A 19,694-nucleotide genomic window follows, 5' to 3' on the forward strand; every position below is an offset into this window, starting at 1 on the left:
GGGCATGGTGGCGCATACCTGTAATCCCAGCTACTCAGGAGGCTGAGGCAGGAGAATTGCTTGAACCCAGGAGGCAGAGGTTGCAGTGAGCTGAGATCTTGCCATTGTACTCCAGCCTGGGTGACAGAGCAAGACTCTGTCTCAAAAAAAAAAAAAAAAAACTCCTACGACTCAATAACCACAAAACAAATAACCCAATTTAATAATGTGCAAAGGACTTGAATAGACATTACACCAAAGAAGATAAACAAATAAGCACATGAAAGATGAAAAGATGCTCAACATCATTAATAATTAGGGAAATGTAAATGGAAACCACAATGGGAAGTAATCTTGCACCCATTAGGATGGCTGCTATAAAAAACAGAAAATAAGTGTTGATGAGAATGTAGCAAAATGGAAACCCTTGTGCAGTGTTGGTAAGAATGTAAAATGGTGCAACCAGTGTGAAAAGCTATATGGCATTTTCTAAAGCTAGTGTATTGCCATATGATCTAGCAGCTCGACTTATGGGTATATACCTCAAATAATTGAAAGAAGGATCTTGAAGGGATATTTGGACACCCATGTTTATAGCAATATTATTCATAATAGCCAAAAGGAGGAAGTAACCTAAGTGTCCATTGACAGACGAGTGGACAAGCAAAATGTGGTCTATCCATACAATGAAATACTATTCAGCCTTAAAAAGGAAGGAAATTCAGACAGAGGCTACAACATAGATGAACCTTAATGGTGTTACGCAAAGTGAAATAAGCCGTTAACAAAAAGGCACATACCGTGTGATTCCACTTATATGAGATATTTAGACTAGTCAAATTCATAGAGGCAGAAAGTAGAATGGTGTTTGCCAAGGAACAGGGGAGAAAGGAATAGGGAATTATCGTTTAGTAGTAATGAACTTTCAATTTTGGAAGATGAAAAGAGATCTGGAGACAGGTGGATTGCACTGCAATGTGAATGTATTTAATGCCAGTGGACTATATACTTAGACATAGTTAAAAGGTAAATTTTATGTTGTGTGTATTTTACCACAATGTTTTTAAAGGCTGTAGCATTAAGAGCAACTCAATACCTAAAGAGTTAAAATCAAATTTCTCTAAAATGGTTTTTCTTCAAAAGAATTTTGTAAAAGCCCATAAATCACTTTCTGAATGAGTTTCCAGTCAAGATGGACTCTTTAGTAGCTTGATTTGCTCAGGAATGAAAATCACAACGTGACAAAGTGAGAATTTCTTGAGGACGCCTCAATAATGAATGACTTTGAAAAATGCCCTACGTCTCAATTTATTTATAATGGAAATACCAAGCCTTCTCAAATCTGTTTGTGTCTGCAAGACTGTATATGTACCAGTAAATAATTCAAACACAAAATCCCTCACTTTGATATCTAAAGGCAATGAGGGGCAAAGGTCAGGCTTCTGTCTTATTCTTCACATGGCAATGGATTTTTGTCCTCCAGAAATGTTGCTGATGTCCTGTGTCTCACCAGAAGGCCCTGTGTGAAACGACTCAGGGTGTGATTCTCTCTTTATCATACTCTTTCCATTTTAAACATTTAATGTTTGATTTGAAGGGGAAAGAATTTCAAAGCCACGCCTTGTCTACTTGTACTTTTTCATGATTATCATATTATTTCTATGTACACCCTAGACTTTGTAGTATTCTTAACGGTTTGCATCATCACAAACCTTAAGGAAGGTTGGAACACTTTCCAGACAGTGGTGCATGAAATGGCGGAGGATGTTGAAGCAGAGCATCCATGAGGCCTGCTTGGCTGGATGGGAAGGTTGGTACAGCAACACTCAGAGATGTAAGGTTTGTTCTTTCTCTTTAAGAGATTCCAAAGGACTTTCTGTTTGCTGTGGTTTAAACATCTCCTCCAAAACACATGTTGAAACTCGGTTGCCATTGTGGGGTGTCAAGAGGTGGGGCCTTTGGGAGGTGGTTGGGCCATAAGTACTCTGTCCTCATGAATGGATGATGTTTTTATCATGGGAGTGGGTTAGTTATTTTGGGATTTTGGCCCCCTTTTCATCTCTTGTCTTGTGCCCTCTGACTCTCTCTTGCCCTTCTGCCTTCTGCCCTTTTACTGTGAGATTACCCTTGCCAGATGTGGCACCATGCTCTTGAACTTCCCAGCCTCCAGCACGGTAAGAAATAAAATTATTTTCCTTATAAATTACTGTCTTTGATATTCTGTTATAGCAACAGAAAAAAGACTAAGACACTGTTCTTTACTTAGAAACTTCCCTAAGTGTTACATGCTGTGATAATTTTGTCAATTTGAGTGAGACATGGGGTGCCTAGATATTAGGTCAAGTTTTATTCTGGGTGTGTCTGTGAGGGTGTTTCTAGATGAGATTAACATACAAGTGGGTAGACTGAGGAAAGCAGATTGCCCTTCCTAATGTGGTGTGCTTCATGCAATTAATTAAAGACCTGAATAGAACAAAAAAGCTGAGTAATGGGAAACTTTGTCTGCCTGGCTTCTTGAGCTAAGACTTTGGTCTTCCCCTGCCTTCAGACTGGCACTTACACCATCAGCTCTCCTGCTTCTCAGGCACTTGGACTTGTACTGGAATTGTACCACCTGCTCTCTTGAGTCTCCAGCTTGCCAACTGAAGATCATGGAATTCTTAATCTTCATAATTGCATGAGCCAATTCCTTATAATATGTATGTATGGATCTATAGCCTATCGTATTCATTCTGTTTCTCTGAAGAAACATCTTCCATCCTATTAGTTCTGTTTCTCTGGAGAACCCTGACTACAAATACACTTGCATTGTGGGAAAGATTTGCAGCTTCTTTTTTGGCCTTTATAGCAGCAAAGATTTGTTTATTACGGAAGATAGTACTCACAGTAGCAAAGACTAATATGAAACTAATCACTTCAGTGAGAGTCAGAAAATAAAGTCTTTTACTAACCATTGAGTGAGACTGTAGGCATCTTACATCCTATAGACATCCAGATACCATATATATAAGTTAACTTTTACTGCCTTTCAAACTATCCCAAACATTAGTGGCTTAAAATAGCCATTGATTTGGCTTATGATTCTTGGGGTTGCCTGAGCAGTTCTTCTGGCCTGAGTCATCTCAACTGATTTTTACTGTACTCCCTCATAAATCAGTTGGCAAGGCAGCTGGTACCAAATAATCCGGGCTGCCTTCATTCTCATGTCTGGCAATGGGATGTGGTTAGCCAGGCCCACAAGGGAAACTGGTCCCAGCATCTCTTGTTATCCCGCAGGCTAGCCTAAGCTTCTTCACAGGGCGGTCACAGCATTCCCAAGAGCAACAAGAACGAGCAGCCAATGGCCAAGCATTTGTACCACATTCGCTACTGTTCTTTTGGCCAAAGCAAGTTTCACGGTCAAGCCCAGATTCAAGGGGTAGAGAAATAAGACTCCACCTCTTAACTTGGAGGAGCTACAAAAGTCACCTTGCAAGGGTTGTGCATGCAGGGATGGGAAGAATTGGTAGCTGTATTTGCAATCTAGCACACTGAATCACCCAATTTTACACTCATCTCCTTTAACTTTTCCTGTAACCTTGGAAGGTAGGCATTTGGGCTGGTTTGGATTAGATCTCAGGTCTGACTCTAAATGAGTCCTGTTAGCCCCTCTGAATGCTAGTTTGTGTCTTTTTAATTCTTTGGAGGCTTCAGAGTCTCAGCACTCCTCTCTGAGACAAGCATCATGATCATTTCATTCCAAGCACTTATCTGCACAGATGTCATTTCACTTAGGAGGAACCAAGTAGCAGATGCATTTGGCATAATCACCATAAAGATAACTTTGTGAGCAGTCATCCATGTTTATAAAGCACACCACTATGTGCAGGAGACTTTTGGCAAGAAAGAGGGATACCCTTGTGGGAGAAAAGTAACTGAGGAAGTTTGGATACAAGGTATAAATAAAAGTTCTATAAGGTGCCTAAAAGGTACAGTAGATCACAGAACACAGAACCTCCTATTAACCTCATGGGAGAGCATCATCTGTGTGTAATAGACGTCACGTAAGACCAGGAGTTATAAGGCTCCTGCTTCCCCTCGCTGTTATCAGGACCTCTAGCTGTGCCCATCTTTTCTTCCTTTGTTTTAACTCTCATCTCTAGATTCTGCTTAGACATTTGACACAATTTCCTCCTTTTCCTCACTCATGTCCCTTTTCTTACAGGAAGGCAATACCCTCGTCCTTCTTCCGACTTGCTGTGAACAGAGTTTATTTCTATATTATTAATATAGAAATACCAAGCCTACTCAAAGCTGTTTGTGTTTGCAAACTAGGACAGACTTCTCAGAGACTTCCTACAGCACAGCCCAGCCAGCCTCCTCCCCTTTATCTCTACCACTTTCCCTTCCCAGAATGCCCACTTCCTTCTCCTCTTTCAGGGTCTCACTCAAGTCTTACCTCTTCCCTAAAGCTCCTTAGCAACTCTCTCGGGACAGATTTGACCCCAACTGAGATTTTTCTCTTAACTCCCCTGGACTAGCTCGAGCATTGCATTATCTGAGTCCAGGATTGAGCCCCGTCTGCCAACAGTGGTAAGGGGAAAGTGATGCCACTGCTGCCTCCAATTCAATTCCTCCCTGAAGACCTGTAACACAACTCCAGACCAATCAGGCAGAACCTATCTCCTCTTGTATACTTTTAACTTAATATGTTTGATGTAGGTGTCCTGCTGCTCCAACCATAATGCAAATCCCTTGAATAAAGAGACTACAACTTTAACTTTTTCTGTATCCCCAGTGCCTGAAACAGCCATCTCTGTGTAGTAGGGCCTTATAGGTTGTATAACCAGTTGCTGATAATGATGACTTGGGTGTTACCTGTGCTTTATATCAGAGCCTGCATGACTTGCTTTTCCATAAAGCAGCACTGTTCCACACTTGTTCTTAACTAGATTGTGTTGCTATTTTTGAAGTGTATGCGCTGTGGCAGGATTTCTTGAACCTTTCATGTAACTGTCTTCTATTTGCTCTTCTTCCTGTTTTTATTATTCAGTACCACTGGGACCCTTTAGTTATTAAAACTTGTGTCTCTCAAGCACTTGTACCTTTTACCACCTCCTGTGATTATTTCTTCCTGAATTTCTCCTCGTCTTCTTTGATCTCCTGACTGTCCTAGTGTAACATTCTCAAGTCCTCATATCTTCATCCCCAAAAGATTTCACACAGTCCCTTCTGGTCATCATTTTAATCATTTTGATCTTAAGTCTTTGTGACTTCCCTGATGATATCCAGTTTTCTGTCTGCTAAGATAATCTGAGCTAGAAATTCTCAGTAGTCCTTATCTAGTCCTGTGTTCAGATTTTATTCACAACATGATGCTTGCAATTCCTTTGCAACAATTCTTCATTGGCTTAACTTTTTTTGCCTTAGTCTCTGAGCTTTTAAGATTATCTTTTCCTGGACTGCAATTTTTATGTTTGATCTCAACACCAGTATCTGATCTGGGTTATCTATTAGTGGGGCAACCTACAAAGCACCTTTGATATCTGCTAGGATGGATATTATTTGGCTCAGTCAACTTCTGCCTAGACTTTATCGGATCTTATTAGCCCAATTACTTATGACAATTATAATCTGAATGTAGCTGATTCCTGCAAAGGTAACACATGCATTCCTCATCTGTTGTTGGCTTTTCCCAACTTTATAATCATGAGGCTCAAAGTGTTTGTCTAACATTTTAAAGGGCCCCTCTCCTTGGTACTGGGTCAGGGCTACAGGTGAAATTCTCATGGCTCCTAGGTTTTCCCTCCTTAGCCCGTATGACAAATAAAACGACATGATTATTAGTGTAATTGTTTGCTTAACGTCTATATACCCATTAGGCTTTTATGAGATAATAAGCTTTCTTTTCTTCTTCCTAGAAAGGGATAAGAAACCATCAAAGGATAATAAGTTAATTCATCAAATTATCTCAAATTTAAGGTTCTCCTCCATAAAGTTTTACTGAAGCAGTTGAGTAGAAGCACAGTGTTTTGATTAAGGATGTAGGCTGGGAAACCAGACTTCGTATCTGAGTCCTAGCTTTGTCACTGTTTGACACAGTGGATTGAAGGGTTACATGACCTCTCTATGCCTATCCTTCCTCATCTATAATATGGGAATAATAATATTAATCTCTAACTTGTAGGGTACCTATAGGGATTGAGTTTATATATGTAAAGCACTTAGTTGTCTGGCACTTAGCAATTACTCATAAATATTAATATGGTTGTGTTTTAATTGTTATTATTATGTTAATACTAATGGTGCCTTCTATTGTCTATCTTCTCTCTTCATTTCAAGGTGTTCTGTAAAAATTACAGTGTTCCATAAAAAATCACCGTGAGTTTGAAGTGCTGCCATCTCAACTTGTCTGAGAAGCACTGTTTGTCCTTGCACAAAAGGGGTGTAAGTATGTACAGGGGAAGGGGACACACATTCTTTGCCTTGCCCAAGGTCCACACTCCTGGAAAGGCATTCTTTCCAAATATAGGCAACAGAAGGTGTACCTGGCCTCTTCTTTCCATTCTGAATGAGGTTAGGTGCTGGCTCCAGACTGGGAGAACAACTCAGTTGCACACAGAAGAGTTTGAGGTAAGTAAGAGTTAATAATAACACCAACACAAAGATACCATGAAGCTGAAGCTGGAGTCAGCACCCTCTTTCCGACTTAAGCTCTTTACCCCTTTGGTTCTCCCTCCAGGACAGCCTATCCTGGATGCCCTCTCAAAAAAGGCACTCTGAGAGTATCATCATGTCACTCCTCTACTTTCTCCTTCCTCTCACCCAAGGTGGCAAGGATCCAGGGCTATCACAAAAAGACCCTGCTCTCCAGAATGATCATATCCCACTGTCTTTGCCCACCTCACTTCATTCCCTGGTCCCAGAAACCTGAGGTCTTCCTGCCTGCTCCAACACATACACACACACGCACATGCACACACACCCCATTCTCACTCACTCACTCTCTCCCATTTTTAGTATCTCACCAGGGTCAGGTTCTCTATGCCTTGTGATAAGTTCCTGAGAAACTAATTCATACTTTTGGAGAAAGAAGACTATTAATGGTTAATTTCAGGGGCTTTGGAGCCAGGAAGACCTGAGTTGTAATGCCACTTTAGATACAAATTTTGTAACTGGGCAATTGCTTACCATCTTTGGGCCTCTTTCTTCTCCTTTGAAAATAGGGATGTCAATCCTCTTTCAGAGGGCCGTTGGAATAATTAAACGAGATACATGTATAGCCCTTAGAACAGGCCTGGTTTACAGTAAGCAATGAATAAATGGAAGTGATTATTGATGTTTTTGTACTAATGAGAAGAGTTTAGAATAAATATTTCCTCCTCTCACCTCCTCTCCCTCTGTCTAATTCTGTCTTCTCTGCCTGATAAAATAACTTGTTTTATGGATACAACGCCTTGTACTTTGATGCCCAGAGTCCCAAAGTAGGGATTCTATTAGTAAAAGTCCAGCCTAGTGAGCAGTTTGGTGAACTAGCAAGAGTAAAAATTGAGCAACAAGAGGTCTAGACACTAATTCCTGCTCTGCTGCTAACAAGCCAGGCAATTTGGGGCAAGTCATTAGCCCCTGAAGGCTATAATTTCTTCTATAAAAAGAATTGGGATAAGATGGACTTGTAGGTTCCTTCCGTTTTTTATATTTTATGGTTCTATATGAAAAGGTTTTTCTCTGAATGAATTCTTCTATTGATACTTAAAAAACCTTGGCTGATGTATTTTTTTTTTCTGAGACCTCTTATTGCGTAGCTTTATCTTGCCTCATTTTTTTTTCACACGCAAAAGGGGTAGTTGAAGGTGAACTGTGGAGTTGGTCATTCTAGGTTTGGATTTCAGTACCACCACTTGGCTTTTGGCCAGTTATTTAACCTCTCTGAGGCTCAGTGTTCTCATCTGTCTAATGAGGATGGACAGAGGGTAGATGTGAAGATGAAAGGAGGCAGAATTCTTAGACTAACCTCAAAGGCTATAGTTTCATTGTCCTGTAGGACATTAACCAGTTTTGTCTATAACTTGGCAAACTTATTTCAGAATGTCTTTTCTCATGGACTCTGAATGCCTGATTACTATCTTCCTGATTTCTTCATTAATTAGTGAGTCTAATAGAATCTTTCACATGTGCTTCATTCTATTTGTTATATAAGAATCCTGTTTTTAACTTTTTGTAAATTATTCTTTGACTGCCTTCAGACACTCTCCTCGATAGACTGACATAGGCGAAACTCACTAGAAATGCTGATTAAGTTACTGAAAAAAAGAAAAACGATCGAGATTTGCATTTTTACACTTTCTGCCTGATTCTTCCCTATGTCACTTAGCCGAAGCCAGGCCCTACGAGGGTAAGGGTGGGGAAAATTCCCTTGGAGGAATCTCTACTTATTGGAAAAAGAAATAAGCAAAAAGCAAGAGGAGCCTGGCAGAAAGAGATATTTTGCTTGTGGCCTTTACATTTATGACTAGCAAGATAATGAAGGAAGGTAATTCTGAAAGCTTTATGTCAGTTTTAACGGTCCCTCAAGCACTGAGAAAGATAATCGTCAATGGATGGTGTCCATAAGGATTTTTTCTCCTTCTCCCCTGACAGCCATTGACAGGATCATTTTGTATTTGCAACTGCTGTCATTGAAGCGTGCAGAAAAGGCCCTGTAAGGCCAGAAGGATGAGGGCTACTTCCCTGCAAGGATCTCTATTGTCATCACTATGGCAATAATAGTTACTATAATTTTCATTCTGCTTTTCTATAGAGTGTCGACTTTGTGGAGCTTAAGGCTATGGGATTTGGGTCACATAAAGTCACACTAGCATAAAATCATGCTTTGTTATCTTGAAAGAATATTTTTTTTTAACTGCAAAAAGAGCCTATGCAACAAGATTAAAATAATTGCCAATGCAGGTCACTTGACTAATATAATTATTTATGGGATGCTAATAGCTTTTCAGACGCTTTCAGATACAGTGTCAATTTGACAGCAGTTTTTTCTCTCTCTGTTTGGATTGTAAGACCACTGCCAGTTTTTCTCCGCAAGGACAAGGCTTATCATTGGGGGGTGGGGGTGGGGAATGTAAATTAATTGGAAATCAGCTCTCAGGCGTCGTCTGGTAGTTTCTCTTTATTATCTGCAATTAAATCATAAGGACAGGAACCATGCCTTCTATTTCACTTATATGCACCCTCATCTCCTAGCGTCGCGCTCTGCATAAATTTCAGTGGTACTAGCTTTCCTACAGACTGCTTTAGAGACATTAGACACTTCTAAAGTACGACTCTGCGGAAAGAGCCCTTTGGGAATGAAGCGGCAACGGTGGCGCACCTGCGATCCTATCGTGGGATGACAAAGCTCTAAGAGGGGTCTCAGGGTAGGGAGGAAACAGCTGGAGACAAAGAAAGGGGGTGTAGCGAAAAGAGGTGAAAACAGGAAAGATAAGCGAACAGAACAGACCAAAGAGAGAAAAATAACAGAAGAGACTGAGAAAAAGAAAAGTCAAGTGGAGCGCCCACTGCCCCGCCTGCAGAAGGCGAGTACGCGCGGAGGAGACTACAGGCCCCAGAATCCTCCGCGGTTCCCCTTGCCTGGGGTCAGTCTCCTAGGCAACCCCGCTAAACAAGATGGCGACCTCCGAGAGGGCTCTCCTGAGGACCAGAGCTGCCTCTCTCCTGAGAGGCTTGGGCAGATCCCGAACTGGAGCCCGATCGTTACAGTTTCGCGCAGAAAAAGAGCGTCAGCCTTGCTGGTCTTTTCCCGTGGGGCAGAAGACGAAAGGCAGCTCTAACATAGCCTCCTCCTACCTGCTCCAGCAGCTCATGCACCGCTATCAGGAGCTGGACTCGGACGGAGACGAGGACCAGGGCGAGGGCGAGGCGGGATCCGAGGAGTCCTCAGAGTCCGAAATGCTGAATTTGGAGGTGTGTCTTCCCCCCAACCCCGTACTCCCTGGCTCCCTCGTCCAGCCCTGTTACTTCAGCGGCAGCTCCCCGATGCACCCCCACGAGCCCGAAGCTTCCCACATCTTCTCAGGCTCTCTCGCCTCCAGGAACGCCTCTTCCCCCTCTTTTCTTCCCCTGTCTTACCCCGTTTTCTCACCCCCGGCCTGAAATAGCTCTAAATATTTCCTTTCTTTTTTCATTAACACATTTGATTTCTTATGAGTCAAGTTAACACAGCGTCACTTTGTAAGAGTGTCTAGATAATTGTCTGGGAATTATGGCTTTAGCTTTTTCAAAATTATACTTTGACAGTATTGTGAATAGGCAGAGTTCATCTCTGACATTGCCAGCACCTGTTGCCCATGGCTATGACATACTTCCACACTCTTCCTCAGTTCTAGTCCCGTCAGCCTCCCTCCAGGAAAAAAAAAAAAAAAAAAAAATCCGCTTTTGAAAGTGCTTCTTCAAAGACTAAAGTGACTTAAAAGTTGAATACATTACTTCTGTTGGGGGCATATGCCTTATACAAGCAACATGCACACACACCAGAAAAGAGCCTTAGAATGTTCGAACAGCCAGCTCATTGTGGGAGTATTTTAGGATGTGGGGAATGTTCCCATCATCCCACCCATATTGACTGGGATGGCGGCTTCACGTTTCACATGACTGCGATTCCCTCCTTTCCACAATACCTCTTCTGACCACCACACAATTCCTCTTCTTTCTTATGCTTATTATCGTCCTTTTCCTTTCTTAGTCCATTGCTGTCTTCTTGTCCTTTTCCACTTCTCATCACATCACTTCTTTTCTCTTGGCTTCTAATAGATTGCTTTCTTTCAAAAGCGTAATTTAATTTGCTTCCTTTCTATTTTGTTTATTTTTTTGAGATGGAGTCTGGCTTTGTCACCAGGCGGGAGTGCAGTGGCGTGGTCTCCGCTCATTGCAAGCTCCACCTCCTGGGTTCAAGCGATTGTCCTGCATCAGCCTCCCGAGTAGCTGGGACTACAGGTGTGTGCCACCATGCCCAGCTAATTTTTTATATTTTTAGTAGAGACGAGGTTTCACCGTGTTAGCCAGGATGGTCTTCGATCTCCTGACCTCGCCATCCGCCCACCTCTGCCTCCCAGAGTGCTGGGATTACAGGCGTGAGCCACCGCACCTGGCCTAATTTGCTTCCTTTCAATACACTGTTAGGTTCTTCTCTTTGTCTTGGCTGCCAGGAAACTTAGATTCAATAGTTTTTCTTAATTTCAAAGTTTTCTTTAGGTTTTTTCTCCCGTTTCCTTTTCCTTGGCAGTATAAATTGCATGAAATTCTTTTCAGAAGTAAATATAACATAGAGAAGTAGAATATTTTCTTTTCTTTTTTCTTTCTTTCTCTTTCTTTCTCCTTCCTTCCTTCCCCTCCCTCCCTTCCTTCCTCTTTCTTTCTTTCTTTCTCCTTCGTTCCTTCCTCCCTTCCTTCCTTCCTGCCTTCCCCTCCCTCCCTCTTTCCCTCCCTCCCTTCCTTCTTCTTTCTTTCTTTCGTTTTTTCTTCCTTCCTTCCTTCCTCCCTTCCTTCCTGCCTTCCCCTCTCTCCCTTCCTTCCTTTCCCTCCCTCCCTCTCTCTCTCCCTCCCTCCCTTCCTCCCTCCCTCCACTCTCTCTCTCTTTCTTTCTTTCCTTCTTTCTTTCTTCCCTCCATCCCTTCCTCCCTCCCTCCCCTCTACTCTCTCCTTCCTGCCTTCCTTCCCCCCTTTCCTCCCCTCCCCACCCCTCCCTCCCTCCCCTCCCCTCCCCCTCCCTCCCCTCCCCTCCCTCCCTCCCCTCCCCTCCTCTCCTCTTCTCTCCTCTTCTCTTTCTTTCACAGGGTCTTACTCTGTCACCCAAACTGGAATACAGTGGTACAGTCATGACTCACTGCAGTCTCGACCTCCTAGTCTCAAGTAATCCTCCTGCCTCAGCCTCCTGAGTAGCAGGGACTATAGGTGTACACCAAAGCACCTGGCTAATTCTTGTAATTTTTGTAAGAGACGGGGGCCTTGCCATATTGCCTAGGCTGGTCTTGATCTCCTGGGCTCAAGAAATCAGGCCACCTCAACCTCCCTAAGTGCTGGTGTTACAGGCATGAGCCACTGTGCCCAGCCTAAGATATTTTCAGTGCTCTCATTCTGTGATATTCTTCTGGTTTCCCCTCTTTGCATCTTTGCATCTATTCACAGTCGCCTTTTCTCTTTGAGGCCAAACATGTTTCTGTGTTATGCCTGTTCCCTTTCACAAACTCCTTTCCTCATTTGTCTTATTTCTTCTTATTCTCCCCTCTCTAACCTGCGGTGTCTTCTGTTACTCTGATTCTTCTATTAACCACTTGGGTTCCCCTTCCTTTGTAATGTCCTTCTGTTCACTTTCAACATTTGGCCTGTTTCTTTTTTCCCTTCCTCATACCCCATTTTGTCTTTCCTCTTTTTTTACTTCCTTCCACATGAGCTAGTTCCCATTAGTTTTGCTTAAAGTTGACCATAGAAAGCTATTAATTATTCTATTCGTTATTACTTCTTTTGTCTTTTGTTGATTTACTTTGCTATCTTTAACAGTGACTGTTGCAAAACTATAGCAGTGTTTTTGCAACTTTGAGATGTTTGTATGGTTTCCACCAGCTTCCCCCCCAGAGGAATTCACAAATGAACCACCAGTATACTTTGTTATTCTAATTAACACATAGCTCTTTGGCTATGGGGTTCATTAGCACCATTGTTAATCTGTCTTCAGTATGCCATTAACAAACCATAGAAGGGGTTGACATGAACTAGCTATTCCTTTTTGGCTTGTAAGACACATGTGGAACAGGTTCATTATTTCTTCCATTTACATTCTAAATATTAATTTTGTGTTTTTATTCTATTTTGGCTTTTTAGTATTGCACACATATTAATATGCTAAATAAACTGAAACAAAGTTTTAAAAAGAAACATTTGGAAATTCATGTTCAGTGATTTATTATTCCCATCTTAGCCTGTTATTCTCAGTTTATTATTCCCAGCTTAGCACCTTTGCAATGCTATCATGGTCACAATAATTACTGAGTGCCTTTAATGCAATTTGCCTTAAACCTCGGAAGCCCTTATGAAGTGAGGGAGGCAGTATGGACCACCTGTTCAAAACACTGCCGTTGGAATCAAAGATTTGTGTTTGAGGCTTGATTTAGCCTTTTGTTAGTTGTGAGATGTTGAGCAAATTACTTAACCTCTCTCATTCTTCATGTGGGAATTATAATAATACTTAAAGAATTGTGAGAATTAAATGAGATCCTATATGTTAAATGCTTATCATATATTTTGATACAGTTAATAATACAAATAGTAACTTACATGTTTTCGTCTGCTAACTACAGCCCATTAAGTGATTTGATTAATTTAGCCTTCATTGAACAAGCATTTACTGAATGATTGCTATGCAGAAAGCACTCATTGACTGTACAGAGCAGAAGTTTCTGGGCCCAAAAATTGATGCATGAAAAACACTTCTTTTCAGTCCCTTTTTAAGGGTAATAATACCTACTCCTGTGATAGTTAAGAACATGAAATTTAATAAGAAACTCTATATTTAAAGTTCTTACTATAGTGTCTGATACAGAATAGACTTTCTAAAAATTATAGCTGCAATAAATAATAGCAGTAATGGTAGAAAAAGATGAGAACATGATTGAAGACATACATGGTCCCTGCTCTCAAAGTGAGATAAGAATGCGAGTAAATCACAGCAATTCAGCATACCTGTAGTATGTCTTACAGAGATGAGTACAGCTTACAGCTGGATTGCAGGGACATGGAAGACTTCAGGGGAAGGAGACTCTTGCCTGGGTGGAGAGGTGGTGTGTGGGCAGGCAGGTGGCAGCTTTTCCTACCGATGAGTTACAGGTGAGAACAGAAGAAGCCTCCTAGGTAGGGGTGAGATTGTGGAGGGCACTGTGATGTTGTAGGAATACGGACTCGGTTCTCTACACAGTGGGGAACTGCTCTGTTGGCCAGGTGGTATTAGATTGGAGGATGGTAATACTGGAGGCAAGGAGATCAGTGAGAAGATTCTAGCAAAATCCAGGGGGAGTGAGAAGAGCTGTTATCTATCATAGGAATCAGGGACAGATGGAGCTATGCGTTAAGGAGTTGGATATATGAACAATACGACTGGAAATCAGGGGAGAGATCTCAGAGTAGGAGACATGGGAATCATCACCACTAGATTCTGGGAAATCATCCAGGAAGGGATGGGAGGGAAAAGGCCACGAATAGAACCATAAAGGTACAGATACCAAGGGTATTTAAGTGGTAGGCAGATGAAGAAGCAGGGAAGAAAACTGGGAAGGACTGGTAAGAGAAGTATAAGGAGAAAGAAGACCTATATGATAGGGAAGCCAAGAGTCTCAAGAACATGATGACGGGGTGCAGTGGCTCATGCCTGAAATCCTGACACTTTGGGAGCCAGAGGCAGGAAGATGGCTTGAGGCCACAGTTTGAGACCAATCTAGGTAACATAATAAGACCCTGTCTCTATAAAAGAATTTTTAAAAAATTAGCCGACCAGTCATAGTGGTATGCACCTGTAGTCCCAGCTACTTGGGAGGCTGAGGCAAAAGGATCACTTGAGTCCAGGAGTTCAAGGCTGCAGTGAGCTATGATCATGCCACTGCACTCCAGCCTGAGTGACAGAGAAAGACGTTGTCTCAAAAAAAAGCAAAAGAAGATGGGAATGGGTTATGCTACAAATAGGTTAAGTGGGAAGAGGCCTAAAAAGTGCTCATTCATTTTGCCTGTTTGAGGGTCATTGGAGATATTGGCCCACATGGTTTTTATGAGGTGGTGAAGTCAGGAGGCTAAGTGAAGTTGAAGAGTAGTTGGGAGGCAAGGAAAGGAGAACTAAGGCATAAAAAGCAGACAACTCTAGAGTAGATTGGTTATTAAAGGAAACTCTAGTTTATAGCTAAAGGAACCTGCAGGACTGAAGAAAGCCTCTGTAGGACAGAAGAGTCTAACACACTTGTATAGCTGGAGTGGGAACCACAGAGAATGGTGGGTTCAAAACACAGACAAAAGGGGGCAAAAATGGCCCCTGAGGAAAGAGAAGGGTGTGGGACCCTGAGTAGAGAGAAGGCACAGTCTTCCTCTAAGACCTGAGTGAGAAACATTAGGACAGGTGCTCCTAGGAAGCTGAGAGGGTTAACATCTGAGAGCTTCTGTTTTGCCTCAGAAGTAGAAGAGAAGGGCATTGGTGGAGAAGACAGCAAAGGAGTTGAGGCACTGCACAGCTTGAGAGTTATGGAGAGATGGGCTAGTCAAGAAGGGGAGTTGAAAAGGGGCTGATGAAGAACGGGAGACCGTTCATAGCAAAGAGGCCCAGCTGAAGGTCAGCTTTACAGGGACTCCAGGATGCAGAGTTGTGGGGTCTTCTCTAGCCCACTCAGCAGCTAGGGGGCAGATGAGGTGCATTCATTCATTCAACCCTGTTTGAGCACTCACCACATGCGTGGCACTGTTTGCCTCCTTCACACTTAGGCTTCAGCCATCCTGAACCTTCATCGTTCTCTCAATGGGCCATGCTTGCTTTTGCTTTTGGGATTTTGTACATGCTGCCCCTTTTGCCTGTAATACTATTTCTTGGCTTGCTTTTCAGCCTTATCTTCCCTTTTGCCAGAGTAACTCACAATGTGGGTCTCAATTGAATTGCTGTCTCTCCTAGGAAGATTTTGCTAACCTCTTACTCCACCCTGGTACTGACATACAATGGGGGCCCTGCTCATAGTCAGCAGACACTGCCTATCTCTATTATAATCTTTATCAAATCCAAAATTTGCTTGCGTACTTGTCTGTCTCCCAGACTGAACTGTAAATCCCTTATGGACAGGCACCATATCTGTTCACTGATTCACCATGTCTTATCCATTGAGCCAAGCATAGTGGCTGGCATGTGCTAGGTATTCTAGATTTTTTTTCCCCCTGATGAATGATGAACATGACACAGTCCTGCCTCAATGCAGCAGTTGATTGTGAACTTGATTCTGATTTGTATATGGATGGGGTAGTTGCAACCAGGGAACAAGGATCAGAGACTTGAAGATAGAGAGAAATTGAAATTGCGTATGGGGCCAGGTGCGGTGGCTCATGCCTGTAGTCCCAGCACTTTGGGAGGCGGAAGTGGGTGGATCACTTGAGCCCAGGAGTTTGGGATCAGCCTGGGCAACATGGTGAAACCCTGCCTCTATAAAAAAAATTATAAAAATTAGCCAGGCATGGTGGCATATGCCTGTAGACCCAGCTATTTTGGAGGCTGAGGTGGGAGGATGACTTGAGCCCGGGAGGTTGAGGCTGCAGTGAGCTGAGATCACAACACTACATTTCAGCCCAGGTGACAGAGCGAGACCATGTCTAAAAAAAAAAGAAAAAGAAAAAAAGAAATTGCCCATAGGCTACCCAGTAGGGAAGGGAGTATAGTCAGAAGGGAACAGATAGACTCTGAGAAAAGTGTCTATCTGTGAACAGACTGGAGATTTTGTTGTGGTCAGTGAACAAGTTCAATAGGTGCTAGGTAGGTTGAAGGATAAGCAATTGTGGGATTAGAGAGGAACACTGGGGTCTGAGGTTTCCAGGGTGGAGCAGTTAGCATGATGACTAGGTCCAGGGCATGGCCGTGAAAGTAAGCTGTCTGGAGCTGAGGCAGTAAAGAATTGTGCATGTGTGCATGTGCTGGCAATAGGGTGTTGGATGGCCACCCATAGGGATTCTGAGGCCACTCAAGATAACAACGGGAGCTTGAAAACGACCAAAGATCGGAAGGAGAGACATGATACTGCCAAATGTCAGGAACATCAGGAGGTGTGAGGAGGTTATTGTGCAGAGTGCTGCCTTCCCCAAGGAAAAATGGTGACAGCGTGGCTCATCTCCATGTCAATGGCTAAGTTGAAAAATAAGCATCCACCTGCTCTAAGTGAGTAAGTGAGGATGCAGTGTCTTCATATTTCCAGGAAATGGAGGGGGCTAGATGAACTTTAAAGGGCTAGGTGGAAAGTTTGGAGGGAAGGTAACATTCCTTCCCAGGCCTTGTATAATAAATTAGAACTTTATTTAGAAAAGTAAATGTGTTTTGCCTATTTTGTGAACAGCCTGATTGGCATAGGTGAGTGAAACATTATGATGTGGAATTTCTGACTTCATCAATTAGTAGTAACAGAAATCGTCATCTATTGGGAACACTATGTTGCACATACTGTGCTGTGAGTTTTATGCCCATTTTTTTTTTCTTTCTCCAAAATATTAAAAGAAGGTGTTGGGAAGGAATGACTTTCCCTCTACTCTCCTAGCTTTTATAGCTGGGTCTATAAAATAAACAGACAACAGGTGGATTAACAGGAGAAAAGGTATTATACATGTATTAATTATGAATAAATTTGTAATGTTTGTGGGGGACATTGCAGGAAAAAACAGAAGTGAATAATCAAAAAAGCAGTGAGATTTGAGATGTTATGTACCATCGCAATAGGGGAAGGGGAGAAGGGATGCAGGCCACTTAGGGGAAAGTAAATGCTTTTTAGGGAATGAATAGTCCCTTAGAAATACAGATGCGGGGTATGAGAGTTTGTGACAAAGTCTGTCTTAGTGTGACATTGACTTCTGGTCTCCTCCCCTGGGTGGGTAAAAGTCATTCTTCCGTGTTTGATGAAAACACTGGAGGGGGGCAAATTTAGGACAACTGAGTTTCTTTTGGAGGATCTGCCTTGAGGCAGATAAAGGGAGTTCAGAAAGAGCCTTTCCCTGCGTTTGCTGTTTTTCAAGTGCCTTCAGCTCAAAATAATCAATATACCAACATGGCATATTTTACAGCGACATGTCCTGAACTTCTTCAAAGGTAATAACATTTCCTATTTATAGCTGAAAACTACCAGATTCAGTGAAAACTTTACCTCCCCAAAGTCACACATCCAGAATGGCAGGGCTGGGGTTCAAGCCATGCCTGCCCAATTCTGAAGCCATGTGCTGCCTCCATGCAGGTGGTATTTACTTCCCTGAACCAGCGGAAACTTGCTGGGAAAGAAACTCTTTTTTTTTTTTTTTTTTTTGAGATGGAGTCTTGCTCTGTCGCCCAGGCTGGAGTGTGGTGGCACAATCTTGGCTCACTGCAAGCTCTGCCTCCTGGGTTCACGCCATTCTCCTGCCTCAGCCTCCTGAGTAGCTGGGACTCCAGGCGCCTGCCACCACATCCGGCTAATTTTTTTGTATTTTTAGTAGAGACAGGGTTTCACCGTGTTAGCCAGGATGGTCTCGATCTCCTGACCTTGCGAACTGCCCACCTTGGCCTCCCAAAGTGCTGGGATTACAGGCGTGAGCCACCGCGCCCGGCAAGAAGCTCTTTATAATAGCACAAGCCTACATGCGTATGTCGTCAGTACCTACAGCCAGAGCTGCATTGTTGGTTCCTGAATTCATATAGAGGACTTAGAAAAAGGGTATTTTGCCATGGTTATCTATATGCTAGTCATGGCTAGTTATGTCGGTGTGACTGATGTGATCACTATGTTTTGTGTTCTCATGTTGATGTCAGTGTTAATGTGTTGGTCATTATGGAGTTGAAGGCAGCACAAACATAATACTGACCCACCTGTTATCTCTTTTGTCTGTCATTGTTGGAGGAAGGGCTTGTCAGGGTGCCCTTGGTTCTTGTGATGTCTATAGACCAAGGGCCAACCTCCTTATGGAAATGATCATCACCTTTTTAAAAATCTTGTACATTTTATAAATCTAGCAACATTGACTAATAGGAAGTGAACTGAAGGACCTATTTTCTCTACCAATCTGGCAAGAATACCAGATTTAGAGAGATAATTGCCTTAATTTGATGTAACCATCCTTTGGGGTGTGGGCAAGCAGTCAAATGCAGTGGTTAGGGCAGTTTGGGAGAATTGCCCTGGGACTGGACAGATTGGGATTGTCATTCCAGCTCTGTCACATACTATCTGTTTGGTTTCAGGCAAGTTAACCTCCAAACCTTAATTCTTTAACCTGTAAAGTGGAGATAAGAGTAACTATCTCAATGTTGTCCAAAGGATTCAATGAGTTCATCCATTGAGAGCTGTTAGTACAGAGTCTGGAATAGAGAACCCCTCAATCAATACCACCACTGATACTGCTGCTTCTACTGCTACAATGTTCACTCAACTTTGAATGCCTAAGGCAAGTGACCACCTGAAAAAAACAGTGGCAATGAAAACATTGATTTGGCAGATAGTTATTTAATTATATGTAATATGTATATGTTATCAACACAGAATTTTTTTGGGGGTTGGTAAATTTTGGAGAGCTCAGCTCCTGCGTGTAAAATATACTAAATAAGTGCTGGATATGACAAGATAGATTGTTTCTTTTCTAATGAGAGTCTTTTCTTTGTCTACCTTTCTGGGTTTTTTACAGGAGGAATTTGATGGGGTCCTGAGAGAGGAGGCTGTGGCCAAAGCACTCCATCACTTGGGGCGCTCAGGCTCTGGGACTGAGCAAGTCTACCTCAATCTAACTTTATCAGTGAGTATGACAAAATCTCCATTGGCTGGCTACAGCTTGACACTGGCTAGACCATATTCATTTTCTTCAGTACTCTTAGCTTTTGTGGTGACAGCAAATCTTGGAGCCTCGCATTTGATGGAGACTGGTGACAAGAGATATTTATGTAAATATTAGACTTCAAAGAGCCCCAACCAATCCAGTAATCAGCCCCCCAAATTTCTTAGTTTTCATTC

At 42.5% G+C, this 19,694-nt stretch overlaps 1 protein-coding gene across 8 annotated transcripts in view; it reads left to right on the forward strand.

The window, feature by feature from the left end:
• Window positions 1–9,546: 9,546 nt before the first annotated feature.
• LRGUK (leucine rich repeats and guanylate kinase domain containing) overlaps window positions 9,547–19,694 on the forward strand; it is a 150,323-nt gene continuing 140,175 nt past the window's right edge. For all 8 annotated transcript variants that reach the window (XR_010158996.1, XR_001719516.4, XM_016958172.4 and 5 more), the window contains exons 1-2: window positions 9,547–9,918; window positions 19,372–19,479. Coding sequence is in view for 6 of the 8 variants with exons in the window: in XM_016958172.4 (XP_016813661.1) it covers window positions 9,622–9,918; window positions 19,372–19,479 (405 nt within the window). In the remaining 2 variants the exon portion in view is untranslated. The remainder of the gene's footprint in view (window positions 9,919–19,371; window positions 19,480–19,694) is intronic.

Source organism: Pan troglodytes, chromosome 6 (genome assembly GCF_028858775.2).
Source record: "Pan troglodytes isolate AG18354 chromosome 6, NHGRI_mPanTro3-v2.0_pri, whole genome shotgun sequence".
Lineage (NCBI taxonomy): Eukaryota > Metazoa > Chordata > Mammalia > Primates > Hominidae > Pan > Pan troglodytes.